The sequence below is a fragment of the Mauremys mutica genome, chromosome 2 (assembly GCF_020497125.1).
Source record: "Mauremys mutica isolate MM-2020 ecotype Southern chromosome 2, ASM2049712v1, whole genome shotgun sequence".
Taxonomy (NCBI): domain Eukaryota; kingdom Metazoa; phylum Chordata; order Testudines; family Geoemydidae; genus Mauremys; species Mauremys mutica.
In genome coordinates, this window is record NC_059073.1 from 292,948,955 (window position 1) to 292,963,709 (window position 14,755).

The 14,755-nt window shown below is 46.9% G+C and overlaps 1 protein-coding gene across 1 annotated transcript in view; it reads right to left on the bottom strand.

Moving 5' to 3' along the window:
• SMARCC1 (SWI/SNF related, matrix associated, actin dependent regulator of chromatin subfamily c member 1) overlaps nt 1–14,755 on the bottom strand; it is a 147,336-nt gene that overhangs the window by 87,744 nt on the left and 44,837 nt on the right. The window contains exons 11-13 of the mRNA XM_045004886.1: nt 8,309–8,433; nt 2,960–3,019; nt 2,035–2,072 (exon numbers count right to left, since the gene is read on the bottom strand). Of these exons, the coding sequence (XP_044860821.1) occupies nt 2,035–2,072; nt 2,960–3,019; nt 8,309–8,433 (223 nt within the window). The remainder of the gene's footprint in view (nt 1–2,034; nt 2,073–2,959; nt 3,020–8,308; nt 8,434–14,755) is intronic.

Consider the following 14,755-nt stretch of genomic DNA (forward strand, 5'->3'; position numbering starts at 1 on the left):
AACTTTCAGTGCGCCGCAGCAAGGTCCACGCGCCCAGTTAATGTGGGCTGGCAATACGCCTGTAAATACAGCATCCTAATCAGAAACTTGCAAGTCCCCCGACAGGCTCTGTCTAGTACTACTGATGCCAGGGAATACTTGCATGACTCAGAGGCTCACGTTCCAATGTGGAGGAATGTTCAAGAAAAGGGAATTTAAAAAAGCATACTTCATCCTATCCTAACCCATGAAACACCACTCTCAGTCGGCCACAGAGATTGCAGAGGATCATCCAGCCCTCTACTATCCCATGCTGCTCGCGCACGTGGGCCCTAATGACATTGCAAGGTATGACCCAGGGCAGATCAGAAGTGACTACAGGGTTCAGAGTGAGAGTGAAGGGGTGGGGGATGCAGGTGGTGTTCTCCTTGTTCCCTTCAGTCAAGGGTAGGGACCCAGGGAGATACGGCTACATCCTGGAGGTAAGTGCACGCCAGGAGGGCTTCGGCTTCCTTGACTATGGGATCCTGTTCTGAGACAGACTGCTGAGACAAAGACAAAAAACAACCCCCCCCACAAACCTGTGTTGAAAGAGGCTGTTGATGCTTTTTAGGGGAGATTACTGGGCTGTAGCAGCAGTGTTTAAGAAGGAAATTTGAGCTGAATGCGTTGACAAACATAACTGTTGGAGGAAGCAGCCCTTGTTGAAAAGGCATGACGACACTGAATACTGTGTGTGGGTTTTTGTGTACTCCGTGTGGGGGTCGGGGGGGGGGGGAGAATAGGGTGAGGTTGCGGGTTATATAACGTTTCAAAAGTCATACCTGATTACAATCTGGATAGATGGCATACACCACTACACCACGTCTACATTAGGGGTGCTATAGCAGCATACCTACAGTGCTGTAGCTATACCACTGTAATCCCACAATATGGACACAGACTAATGATAGAGGTTTTCTGCTGCTTTATGAACTCCACCTCCCTGAGTGACGGTAGCTAGGTCAATGGACTATTATTCCATCGATGTAACTGCATCTGCATGGTGAGTTAGGTCAGCACAGCCACAGTGCTGAAGGGTGTGAATTTTTCACACCCATGAGCACAGCAGCCTAAGGGCTAGTCTACACTGGAAATGCTAAAATGCTGCCATGGCAGCACTTTAACGTGGCTTATGTAGTCATGGCAGAGTGCTGGGACAGAGCTCTCCCAGCATTCTAAAAAACCACCTTCACGAGAGGCACGGCTCCCAGCGCTGGTGCACTGTTTACACTGGCGCGTCACAGTGCTGAAACTTGCTGTGCTCAGGGGGGTGTTTTTTCACACCCCTGAGCGAGAAAGTTGCAGCACTGTAAATTGACAGTGTCGACAAGCCCTTAGATTCTTTCTTCTCTCCCCTTTTCAAACAGGACAAAGGTTCTTCAATTTTACATCAAACCCATATTCAAATCAGATATGTACCCAAAATTTAGTAAAACAAGAATAGCACAGACTGATTAGAATGAGTATGGAATAGGTTTTCCAAGTTGGACATGTGCAAGTGCAAACAAATCTAACTGGTGTGCACAGGTGTACGTGTTAGGCACACAAATTCCACACATGCAAATAGATGCACCAAATTTTTTAAATCTGGCTCTGTCTCATCCGCATGAGTGGCCTCTAGAGGTCAGTGCTCTGCCAGAGCAGTAAGGTTTACTTGGCAAATTGTTTATACATAAGACACTAAATTTTCAACAATTCAACTAATAAATTTTCCCCCAAAACAGAGGATTCAATCCTGAAGGTTTTTAAAAGCCGACCAAAGCATGCTGAAGTTTATTTAAGTCTCTTCAGATTCTATTCACCTTATGTTTAAAAGTGTGTAGTAATCTCACAATACTAAGTAAATTTTCTTTTACTATATACAAAGGAGTACTTCATATCAGCAGAAGACTCTCTCCTACAAAGGATGTATTTAGTCTTAAAGACCATTTAGGAGCAAGGTACAGTTTGAGTTCTTGAAAGGTCAGATGAAGGTTATTCCCTACTAAACTTTTCTAACTGAACAGTTGTTACCTTTCCTCCTGAAGCAACTGTCTCTTCATCCTGCTCATCTGCAAGGTAAAGAGCAAAGAGAATTAAACTCTAATAAAATGCAGCTGGATTACCTGCAAACCTTTGTACATCACAGTCATTTTATTGGACAGGATTTTGTTTGTTTGGGGTGGGCAGAGGAGAGACAAGAAAAAGGAACATGGACAGTGCATCAGTAAAGCACAATCTCTTCTTCATGTACACACTGAACTGCCACAGAGAAAGAGGATAAGAGCATAAATACAGAGCAAGGATAATTAAGCTCTCTCGAGATCAAAAGGCGGACTGTGGGCCAAATCCAGACCGACAGACGCTTTTGAATGGACGGCAAAATTTTTTTATTTTTTAATCATCATTATTGTTATCGGGAAGTGAAAAATGTTTCCCGGGAGACTGGACTTTTGGCTATACTTTGACGAAGAAATTTGGACCTTGACCAAAAATAAAAAATTGACTATACCCGGCCCAGGTCCTTAGATGCAGCCCTGCACACCACAATGTAGAAGACTCATTTAGGTCTTTAATGCCTAGAGCCCAGCAGTGCTCAGGTATGTCCCAAAGTGAATCACTCTGGTTCCCAGTACATGGAAAGAAGGGATCTGGAAAAGGAAAGTATCTGCCCCTATATACCAAGCTCAGTAATAGTGTAAAGAATGTCCACAAGGGAGCAGCTTCAAGGGAAAAAGCTGATGCATTCTATCATTTAATGCAGATTTATGTGATAGACGTTAAGTAACAAATGGAGATTCCACAAATGGAAGAACATCTAAAAAAATTTCAAGTATCTGGTTTTACCACATTTTTCTTTCTTAAATATAAAAAAATTACAAACATTTATTGCACAAACAGGAGCCCATTATGTGAGACAATAACTAAAAATAATTAAAAATATATATATATTTTTTACCTAGGTCTGCTACTGTTCCTCCTTTCACTGGCGTATTTTCACTGTCTTTCTTTGGGTTCACTGTGAAAGTAAACAAAATTGAAAATGTGACATTTGTGCCGCCTCTATCAAGATTCAATCCTTACTAGCACACAATGTTCCCTAGCAAGCACACCTGTCTCACCTACCACACTAGCATACCTTTGTTTTATTGGGGAGAAAAGGCCAACCCCATACATTACTACAGATATGCTGGGCTCTCCACATTGTGTACTCCTGGGGGAATTCTGCACCACTGCAAACACACAGAATTCATGTCTGGGGCAGAATCCCCCCCGAAAATTCACTTTGCTAGAGGAGTGCTGCAGTTCCACCTTTCACCCACCAGATGCCACTGTGGTACGAGAACAGCCAGCAGCTGGCTGCATTCATCACAGCACCCTGCTTGCAGAGCCAGGTTTGGACAGGCAGCGCGGGGCACATGGGGCTGCTGGGGGAGTCACAGACTGGAGTGCAGAAGGGCTAGTGGAGGGGGACAGACTGGGGAGCAGGCTCAGGAGTTAGTGGGATGAGAGCATTGAGCCAAGGGTTGAATGGGAGTGGAGGTGCAGGGCCACACAGAGACAGGGGCAGATGTGCCTCACTGAATGGGAAAGGCGTGGGGTCAGCCAGGGTCTGCATGAAGGAGGCTCCCCAACTCCCTAACAACCCTCCCTCAAAAAAACAAAAACAACAAAAAAAACCCCAAAACCCAAACAACTGTTTCATACTTCTCCTACCCACATCCAACAACCCTGCAGGCTCACTCCCAGGTTCCTTCCCTCTCCCTCAGCTCCTCCGTTACCCCTGACAGTCCCAAGCTTTTGCTCTGCTTCTGACGGATGCGGGAAATACGTTTCTGTATTGTAGTTTAAATGAATTAAACTTCTGTATTAATATGCCTAGCAAGGAATCTATTTGTCAAAAAAAATTACCTTAGGTTTTTTTTGTCTGTATTGCTACAGACATACTTGCTGACAGATATTTTTAAATAAATTACCAAAATAATTGAAACTGGCATGATTATATTGTGTTATTTGGACAAAAATATGCAGAATTTAAAAACGTTATGCGCAGAATTTTTAATTTTTTGGCGCCGAATTCCCTCCGGAGTAGCTGTGGCTGAAGTTTATTGCTGGTGCACACTGTGCAGTATCCTTAGATCTAAGCCACCAAAACTACCTCAAACTACCATGTTCCAAATCCCATATCACAGTTAACTGACCTACTGTACTTCAGATTAAAAAAATTAAAATACGCTAATTACTGACGGCCATATGAACTACCAACACATAAAAGAACAATGGTCTATGCAGTCCAGTATCCCACCTCTGGCAGTGACCATACTTGTTTCAGGAAGAAGAAAACAAATCCCAAACAAACCAACAACTCAGAGGTAGATTTCCAAAGCCAAATGACACTTGGGAGCCTAACTCCTGAAATTAAGGACCTACCCCTCTTCTCATTGCTGTACTTAGCCAATTGTTCAAGAGGGATTTTATTATGTTCATAGGAGATAGTGTGGTCTAGTAAACAAGAAAATGATAAGACTCATAGTTGGGTTTTATTTCTGGCTTTGTCACTAACCTGCTGTGTGACCATGGGCAAATCACCTCTCTAAGAACACAAGAGCTGCCATACTGGATAAGACCATAGTCCATCTTGCCCAGTATCTTGTCTCCAACAGTGGTCCGTACCAGAGCTTCAGTGGCGTGTACAGAAGAGGGCAATTATAGAGTCGATCTACCCATCTTCCACTCCTGGCTTCTGATTGTGAGAGGTTTAGGGTTGCCCCAAGCACGGGTTACCATCCCTGACCATCCTGGATAATAGCCATTGATGGACCTATCCTCCATGACTTTATCCAGTTCTATTTTGAACGCAGTTATGCTTCGGCAATCACAATATTTCATGGCAATGAGTTCCACAAGTTAGTTATCCACAGTGATGTCCATTCTACTTCAGGTGTTCACATGCCCAGTGCATTGGTGCAGTCACCCTCTGCTGCCTTATGTTGCTGTGTGAGGATATAAAGGGCAGAGCCAGCTCTGAATCCCTTCAGTTCTTTCTTACCGGGAAATCTCCGGTAAGAAAAGAAGGAGGGGGGGGGGTCATGGAATGTGAGACATCTCGAAGAACAAGAGTTACAGAACAGGAGAGTAACCATTTTTTTCTTTTTCGAGTGATTTGCACAAGTCCGTTATGCCTCAGGTACCACATAAATAGCTCAACTGAGAAGTGGGATCAGAGTCTCCCTGAATAATGACTGAAGGACTACACATCCATAGCTAGCATCATCTCTAAACTGTTGCAAGATGGCATAATGAGAGGCAAAAGTGTGCTCTAAAAACCAAGTTGCAGTTCCACAAATGTATACGACAAGCATACGGACTAGAAAGGTTGCAGAGGCTGAGAGAGATCTGGTTGAATGAACTAGTACTCTACTTGGTGGACTTAAACTGGCCATAACACTAAGAACAAGGGAAAACTTGCAATAACAAGGAAAAATGCTTCAACAACTGTAAAAGGCAATAAGAAGGAACTGTGGAGGTTTGGGGGAAGCTCTGACCTTTGTATCATCATGCAGCAGCATGAGGCAGAGGGCATATGCGCAACCCCGATGGGTACCGCCAAGGGGAAAAAAATCTGACACCAGTGCACCAGCTGAAATGGCAAGGATGTGTGCAATCACTCTAAACAGGGTCAATAAAACTTCGCTGATTCACTTTTTCCATAACGTTCATCATTTATAGACCTTTAGTCATCTCTTTTCTACTTTGAACAGCCCTAATCTTTTTAGCCTCTCCTCATATGGAAGTTGTTCCATACCCTTGATCATCTGTGTTAACCTTCTCTGTACCCTCACCAATTCTAAAAAATCTTTTTTGAGATGGGGCAATCAGAACTGCACGCAGTATTCAAGGTGCAGGCATACCATGGATTTATATATTGGCATTATATTTGTGTTTCATCTATTTTAATGGTTCCCAACACTGAACTTTTTTTGATTGCTGCTGCACACTGACCAGACATTTTCAAGAAACTATCCACAATGCCTCCAAGATCTTCCTTGTGTGGTAACGGCAGGGGCGGCTCTAGGTATTTTGTCGCCCCAAGCACAGCAGGCAGGCTGCCTTCGGCGGCTTGCCTGCGGGAGGTCCCCAGTCCTGCGGATTCTGCGGCACGCCTGCGGGAGGTCCACCGAAGCCGCAGGACCACCAGACCCTCTGCAGGCATGCTGCCGAAGGCAACCTGCCTGCCGCCCTCGCAGCGACCGGCAGAGTGCCCCCCATGGCTTTCTGCCCCAGGCACGCACTTGGCGTGCTGATGCCTGGAGCCGCCCCTGGTAACGGCTAACTTAGACCTTATAATTCTATATGTATACTTGGGATTTTTTCCTATGTGCATTACTTTGCACTTAGCAAAATAGCAGATGAAATTCAATGTTGTTTAGTCAACCAGTTTGGTGGAACCCCTTTGTAACTCTTTGCTGTCAGTTTTGGACTTAACTATCTTGAGTAATTTTGTACTGTCTGCGACTTTTGCCATCTCATTGTTGACCCTTTTCCAGATAATTTATGAATATTGTGACAGGATCAGGACAGAGGGCTACAGGAGAGTGATAGAAGGTAGATATATTAGCCCCAGATTAAGCAGGTCCCTTTTCCCTGAGAAGAACAATCAGGAAGTTGCTGGAACCAATTATGGCAGGCAGGCTAATTAGGACATCTGGAGCCAATTAAGAAGTTACTAAAATTAATTAGGACAGGCAGGCTAATCAGGGCACCTGGTTTATAAAGGACCTCACTTCAGTTAGTGAGGCCGTGGTTCGCCGCTCCAGGCCAATGGGAGCTGCTGGAAGCAATGGCCAGTACGTCCCTCAGCCCACGCCGCTGCCAGCGGCTCCCATTGGCTTGGAGCAGTGAACCGCGGCCCGTGGGAGCCGCGATCGGCAGGACCTGCAGACAGGGCAAGTAAACAAACCGGCTCGGCCCACCAGGGGCTTTCCCTACACAAGCGGCGTTCCCAGTTTGAGAAACACTGTACTACATTAATGTTTATATCCTGTTTTTGAATCAACCACATTTATGACTGACCAATGCAGAGAGAAAAAAAGTAATCAAATCTGAAGTCCATCAGGTAGGGTACCACAATGACAACTTGTGATGGTCAAGGTAAGAGGAAGGATGGCAGAAAATTAAAGGGAAGGCCCAGAATGATGATGAAAAATCTTACATCTGTGGCTGACTTAAGTAACTTTATTCACACTTTTTGGTATCCCATCCTGGAATGCTGAACATTCAAGATGCAAAATATGAAGATTAAGAAACAAAAGCATGAGCTCTCTCTTTCACACATTTCCCAAATATAGCTGTCCCTGGAGATCCTCTATGATGGATAGCGAAAAGGAGTTTACAGCCATTAACGTAGAAGTGAGATTCATGTGCCTGGATTTGTTACATCTATCAGGTCAGAGTGTCCGTTTGCTTTGTTGGTCACATGCATACAGTCCAAAAGAGGTCAGCTGATCCTGTGCAGTCTCAGAGGACAACAGATCTCCTGTTTGTGTCTAATTAATAAAAAGCTGATTTGCCTTCTTCTCAGGGCTGAAGTACTGCCACAGCCTTTTATTCTTACATATTCTGGAGAACGTGCTTTGTTTAGTGATATGAATACTATACTTCTACTGCCCACAAAACAATTATGAATATTAATTATTGATAAAGTCTGTTGTACCTTGGCTCCAAACTATGTTAAACTCAAACAATGATGAACACCCAGAATGCTTTGCTGTTAAGGATAGTGTTAGGAGGATGCAGTGTATTGCTGCTTTACTTTTCACCCAATGTATATTGTAATGAGAAACACTGTTTTCAAAAGGTTTGGAGCAGGAGGTTGGGAATCAGCACTGCTTGGTTTTATTCCTGGGTCTTCTACCTTGATGTGTTACCTTGGACACATCATTTATAATCTCTTTGCTCCTGATGTAGATTTTTAGATGCAAACAACCTAACTCGAATACACAGGGCAAACACAATCTTTAATATTTAGCTTGTTATTCACTTATCTTAACTGAATTTTCATAAACTTATTTCAAGAAAAAAATTGTGATAAAAGGGGTAACCTCAGCTTCAGAAGAGTGCCACATTCCAAAGCCTTGTCTAAATAAAGCCACATGGCCACACAGTCCAAAAGGAAGGCTACTTGTAGAGACAATATGTCAAAGATTTGGCTAAAATATACAGTGAAAATATAGTGTCTGCTGTTCATTTAGTGGTCTACCATTCACAAAATCCAGTGCAGCTAACATCTTGTGTGTGAATACTTTACCATTTTTGGGAAGTACCACTTCTTCTATGTTCGGTACAGGTGTTGGGTCCTCCATGTCCTTGGTAAGATCTTCTTGCTCATCCTCTTCTTTCTGACCTCGCCTTTTCCCATACAGTCCTGCTTGTCTAAAACAGATAAGACAAATTCTCTGCAAGTGATAACTTTAAGATGTAGCTGTACCATATTTGTGATGATCCCACTAAACCTGTCAAGTTAAGAGGGTTGGGTCAGGATGATACCTCTATGGAAACACCTAGGTGCTGCAGGAAGTGGTCTTAGTGATTTAGGAGATAGTAGCCTTCTCAAGTCAATATTGAAGTAACATCCTAGTAGGGGTCCTGCGTCCTGACCAAATTCCAGCTCAGAAAATTGGACTCTGTCCATTTAAATTCCTCCCACAGTTTCAAATGGATAGTCTTCTTAATTCCTTTTCTTATGCAGGCTTGCTTTGCCATATTGATATAACAGATGCATTTCAGATAATTTGAGGTGCTAGAAATGACACGTTTGTGGCCCTCATGTGTTAGTAAGATTAGAGAGGTTAGTGACCCATTTATACACATCTTTTTAAATTCTGTAACAGGCGCTGCAGTTTGCAGAAGATGTTACTATACAGTCACGTAATTAACAATTTGCTGTCCCAAACCAAAAGCATTAAATATGAAAATGCTTAAAAATGATCTACAAATATTTTTTTAAAAATTGGACTTAGAATTCAAGTCTCATTTCTTCTGGTTTTGTCACAGGACATCTTGGGGTTTTAAGAGCAGTGTGAACCCTTATACCTCAGCTCAGGGGGCTTAAATGTATAACAAAAATGTTTTTGTCCAAAATTTTCATTAGTCATTAAAGTTAAATAGGAGCAGCCAAAAACAAACAAACAAACAAGTTTAAAAAGTCAACTACCAATCCCTTCCCCTCTCAGTTGCCAAACTTTAAATCTCTTGGTTCCTGCCATTTCAGAACTTCACTATTCAGAGTTTTAGGTTAAATGAAACCTGACCATCTAATGCAATTAACAGAAAAAAACAAAAGAAAAAATCCAAACCACACAACTGAAGACTTTTAGACAACTGAAGAGAAAGTTTCTTGACACTTTAAATAACTGCTTCTTGGAGCAGCTAGTCCTGGAACCCACAAGAAGAGAGGCAATTCTTGATTTAGTCTTAAGTGGAGCACTGGATCTGGTCCAAGAGGCGAATTTAGCTGGACCGCTTGGTAATAGTAAAGAACAGTTACCTACCTTTTCATAACTGTTGTTCTTCAAGATGTGTTGTTCACGTCCATTCCACATTAGGTATACGTGTGCTGCATGCACGAGCGTCAGAAACTTTTCCCTTAGCAGTACCTGTCGGGCCGGCGGTGCCCCTGCCTGAGCAGTGCCACTGTGCCATGCATATATACCCCCCGCTGGCCTGACCCCCTCCAGTTCCTTCTTGCCAGCGACTCCGACAGAGGGGTAGGAGGGCAGGTGGTGGAATGGACGTGAACACCACATCTCGAAGAACAACAATTACAAAAAGGTAGGTAACCATTCTCTCTTCTTTGAGTGCTTGTTCATGTCCATTCCACATTAGGTGAATCACAAGCTCACCTTCGGAGGAGGGTAGGAGTCACGGAACAATAGACCGGAGGGCCGCCCTGCCAACCACCGCGTCCTCTCGGGCCTGCTGGTTGACCACGTCGTAGGTCGTAAAGGTATGCACCGACAACCGGGTGGCTGTTCTGCAGATCTCCTGGACCGGGACCTGCGCCAGGAAAGCCGCTGAAGCTGCTTGTGCCCTGGTTGACTGGGCCGTGACCACCGGGGCCGGAACACCTGCGAGGTCATAACACGTCCGAATGCAGTTTGTAATCCAGGAGGAGATCCGCTGCGCTGACACAAGGAGGCCTCTCATCCTTTCTGCCATGGCCACAAGCAGCTGCGTGGATTTACGAAAGGACTTGGTGCACTTCAAGAAGAACGCCAATGCTCGACGGACATCCAGGGTTTGCAGGCTGCGGTGACTCGGGTCCGCATGGGGTTTGGGAAAGAACACCGGCAGACACATGTCCTGGCCCAGATGGAATTGTGAGACCACCTTTGGGAGGAACTTGGGGTGTGGGCGGAGCTGCACCTTGTCTTTATGAAATACTGTATATGGCGGCTCCGAGGTGAATGCCCTCAGCTCAGACACCCTTCTGGCCGAAGTAATGGGCACCAGAAATGCCACCTTCCAGGAAAGGTGGAGGAGGGAGCAGGGGCAAGTGGCTCGAACGGGGGCCCCATGAACTTAGAAAGGACTAAGTTGAGATTCCATGGAGGAACTGGGGGGCATCAGTAAGGGAACACCCTCTCCAGTCCTTTAAGGAACTGCCCCACCATTGGGTGGGAAAACCCCAGGCGGAAGGCGCAGATGGCCGCCAGATGTAAGGACGGGGCCAGCCCCTGCTGCTTGAGGTGCAGTAGGTACTCTAGAATGGTTGGCACCGGAGCCTGGCATGGCTGAACCTGTTGGGGCCTACACCAGCATGAGAACCTCTTCCACTTGGCCAGGTAAGTTGCCCTGGTAGAGGGCTTCCTACTACCAAGTAGAATCCACTGCACAGGAAAGGAGCACTAGCTCTCCAGAGCATTCAGCCACAGAGCTTCCATGCCGTCAGATGCAATGATTGCAGGTCAGGGTGGAGGAGCCACCCTCTGTCCTGCGTTATGAGGTCCCAGTGTAGGGGCAGGGTTACTGGGGCTTCCACCGACAGCTCCAGGAGCGTGGTGAACCAGTGCTGGCGGGGCCAGGCCGGGGCGATGAGGATGACTGCCGCCTCGTCCCTGCACACCTTGAGCAGGACCTTGTGCACCGGAGGAAGCGGGAGGGAAGGCGTATTTCAATTCCCCTCCCGATGGGACCATGAACACGTCTGCTATTGAGCCTGGGCTGTGGCCCTGGAACGAGGAGAACTGCAGGCACTGGGCATTGCCCCTGGTGGCAAACAAGTCTACCCAGGGAAACCCCCACTTGCGGAAGAGCGAATACATGACGTCCGCTCTGAGCGTCCACTCATGCATGCAGTACAACCTGCTGAAGTGGTCCGCCAGCCCATTTTGCTCCCCCGGAAGATGTGATGCCTCAAGGTGAATGGCGTGGGCTATGCAGAAGTTCCAGAGGAGGAGAGCCTAGTGGCAGAGCGGCGAGAAGCAGGCTCCACCCTGCTTGTTTATGTAAAACGTGGCAGTCGTGTTGTCTGTCAGAACTGTCATGCTGTGACCACTCAAAGTGGCGTGAAAGGTCTGGCAGGCTAAACGAACAGCCCTGAGCTCGTTCACATTGATATGGAGCGATTGCTCTGCCCCTGACGACACACCCTGAGTCCTGAGGTCTCCTAGGTGAGCACCCCATCCGAGGTCTGATGCGTCCGTCACAAGTCTCAGGTCCGGCTGTTGTGCAGCAAAGAGGATGCCTTTGCAAACCGCGGTCTGGGACAGCCACCACCTTAGGGAGTCTAACACGTCCCCTGGGGCTGTCACTACCAAGTCCAGGGGGTCCCTGCCTTGGCAGTATACACAAGCGAGCCAAGCCTGCAGCGTCCTGAGTCTCAGTCTGGCAGGACTGACCACATGTGTGCATGCTGCCATGTGGCCCAGCAGCCTCAGGCAGCATCTGGCCGTGGTAGTGGGAAACTGGCACAGAGAGTTCACTGCTTGCTGGATGGCCAGGAATCGTGATACTGGGAGGCTCGCCTTTGCCTGTACCGCATCTAGGACTACCCCTATGAATTGCACTCTCTGTGCTGGAATGAGGGTGGACTTGGAGACACTGACCAGGAGCCCCAGCGTGTGGAGTAGTCTCAGGGCCACTTGCACGTGGGACCGAACCTGCTCTTCAGACCAGCCCACCAGAAGCCAATCATTGAGGTATGGGTAAACTTGAACCCTCTGCCTCCGCGAGAAGGCCGCCACTACCACCGTGCATTTTGTGAACACCCGTGGGGCCACAGCTAGGCCAAATGGGAGAACTGTGAACAGGTAATGTTCTTGGTTCACAGTGAAGCACAGGAATCAGTGATGTGCTGAGTGGAACGCGATATGAAAGTACGCGTCCTTCATGTCGAGGGCAGCGTACCAGTTCCGTGGATCCAGGGAAGGGATAATGGTGCCCACGGAGACTATGCGGAACCGGGCCTTGACCAGGAACTTGAGCCCTCGCAGGTCCAGAATGGGTTGAAGGCCTCCTTTGGCCTTGGGAATGAGGAAGTAGCGGGAGTAGAACCTGTTCCCCCTTAGGTCCTTTGGTACCAACTCTACTGCCCCCTCCTCTAGGAGTGTGCCAACCTCCTTTTCCAGGAGGTGCTCGTGAAAAGGGTCCCTGAAGTGGGACGGGGAATGGGGGTGGGGGGTAGGCAGGGAGGAGAACTGCAGCCTGTAATGGCGATGGCCGGATCGCCTTCTCCTGGTGCCGGTCTTTGGAGGGTGCTGCAGAGCGTCGGGTGCCTTGCGCTAACCCCGTGCGCTGACTCGTCTCTGGTACTGAGGCTTCCCTCTGCGTCAGGGGTAACAGAGTCCGCAGACTCGATGCTCAACCGGGACCAACGCGGGGAGCGATGCCGGGACAGTGACCTTGAACAGCGCACCATTGCCAGCTTTCCCCTCGACGGCACCATGGGCTCAGGTGCCGGAGGCTTCGCCCTGATCGGGAGGGGGCTCACCGCCAACAACTCAATGAGGTCCTTTGCCGCTTCAAAGGTGTCAGGCGTGGAGGGCTGATCCATTACTCCCTCGAGCCCGTCGTCCTCATTGAGTTCATTTAGGAGTTCAGAGGGACTTGTGGCGCCAGTGCCACCGGTGCCGGCACCGGTACAATGTCCATCCCGCTCTTTCTGGTGCCCGGGCACTTAGATGGCACCGGTCTCCTTTGTGGGGAACATCTGCACCCTTCTTTTGGCTTGGCCTTGGGCAGCACCGGGGAGGATGAGCGGTGCCGGGGCCTACTTTTCTCCAGGGCCGACGGCTTGTGGTGCTTGTCTGGCATCGGGTCTCTTGACGACTCCGGGGCACTCCGCACCGAGGAGGCTGGAGCCGGCATCAGGCGCTCCGGGTCTGATGGCTGCAGCGCTGCCTCCATCAACCACTGCTTCAAGCGAAAGTCTCTCTCTTTCTTTGTTCTAGGCTTAAACGCCTTGCAAATCTTACACCTCTGTTTGGTGTGCTTCCCCCAGGCAATGTAGACAGGAGTCGTGGGGGTCACTAACCGGCATAGGCTTGTGGCACATGGCGCAAGCCTTAAACCCGTGGGCTTGCGGCATGCCCCGGGGCAGGTGCTGGAAGTCTCCAAGCACCTAATCTACTAAGTGTCCACACAATAGAATGCTAACCAACTGATAGCAGCTAAGTACTCTAAAACTAAGGGACTGCTTCTCGTAGGAGAGCAAGAGGTTGTTCCAATGCCACCACAGACAGTAAGAAGGAACTGGGGGCGGGCCAGCGAAGGTATATATGCACGGTGCAATGGCGTTGCTCAGGCGGGGGCCTTGCCGGCCTGATGGGTACCGCTAAGGGAAAAGTTTCCAACGCTCGTGCACGTGTACATATAATGTGGAATGGACGTGAACAACCACTCGAAGAAGAACCATAATATAATTAAATTAGGGCTGTCGATTAATGGCAGTTAACTCACCCAATTAACTCAAAAAAATTAATCGTGACTAAAAAAATTAATCGCAATTAATCAGTTTTTATTGCACCGTTAAACAATAGAATACCAATTGAAATTTATTAAATATTTTGGATGTTTCTCATTTTGAATATATATTGTATTCTGTGCTGTAATTGAAATCAGTGTATATATATATATTTTTTTACAAATATTTGCATTGTAAAAATGAATAAAAGAAATAGTATTTTTCAATTCACCTCATACAAGTGCAATCTCTGCCATGAAAGTGCAATTTACAAATGTAGATTTGTTTGTTACATAACTGAACTCAAAAACAAAACAAGGTAAAACCTCATAGCCGACAAGTTCACTCAGTCCTACTTCTTGTGCAGTCAATCGTTAAGACAAATGAGTTTGTTTACATTTACAGGAGATAATGCTGCCCTCTTCTTATTTACTATGTCACCAGAGAGTGAGAACAGGCATTTGCAGGGGACTTTTGAAGCCAGCATTGCAAGGTATTTATTTGCCAGATATGCTAAACATTCGTATGCCCATTCATGCTTTGGCCACCATTCCAGAGGACATGCTTCCATGCTGATGATGCTTGTTAAAAAAAAAAAAAATGCGCTAATTAAATTTGTGACAGAACTCCTTGGGGGAGAATTGTACGTCCCCTGCTCTGTTTTACCCACATTCTGCCATATACAGCTCTACCTCAATATAACGCTGTCCTCGGGAGCCAAAAAATCTTACCACGTTATAGGTGAAACTGCGTTATATCGAACTTGCTTAGATCCACCAGAGTGCGCAGCCC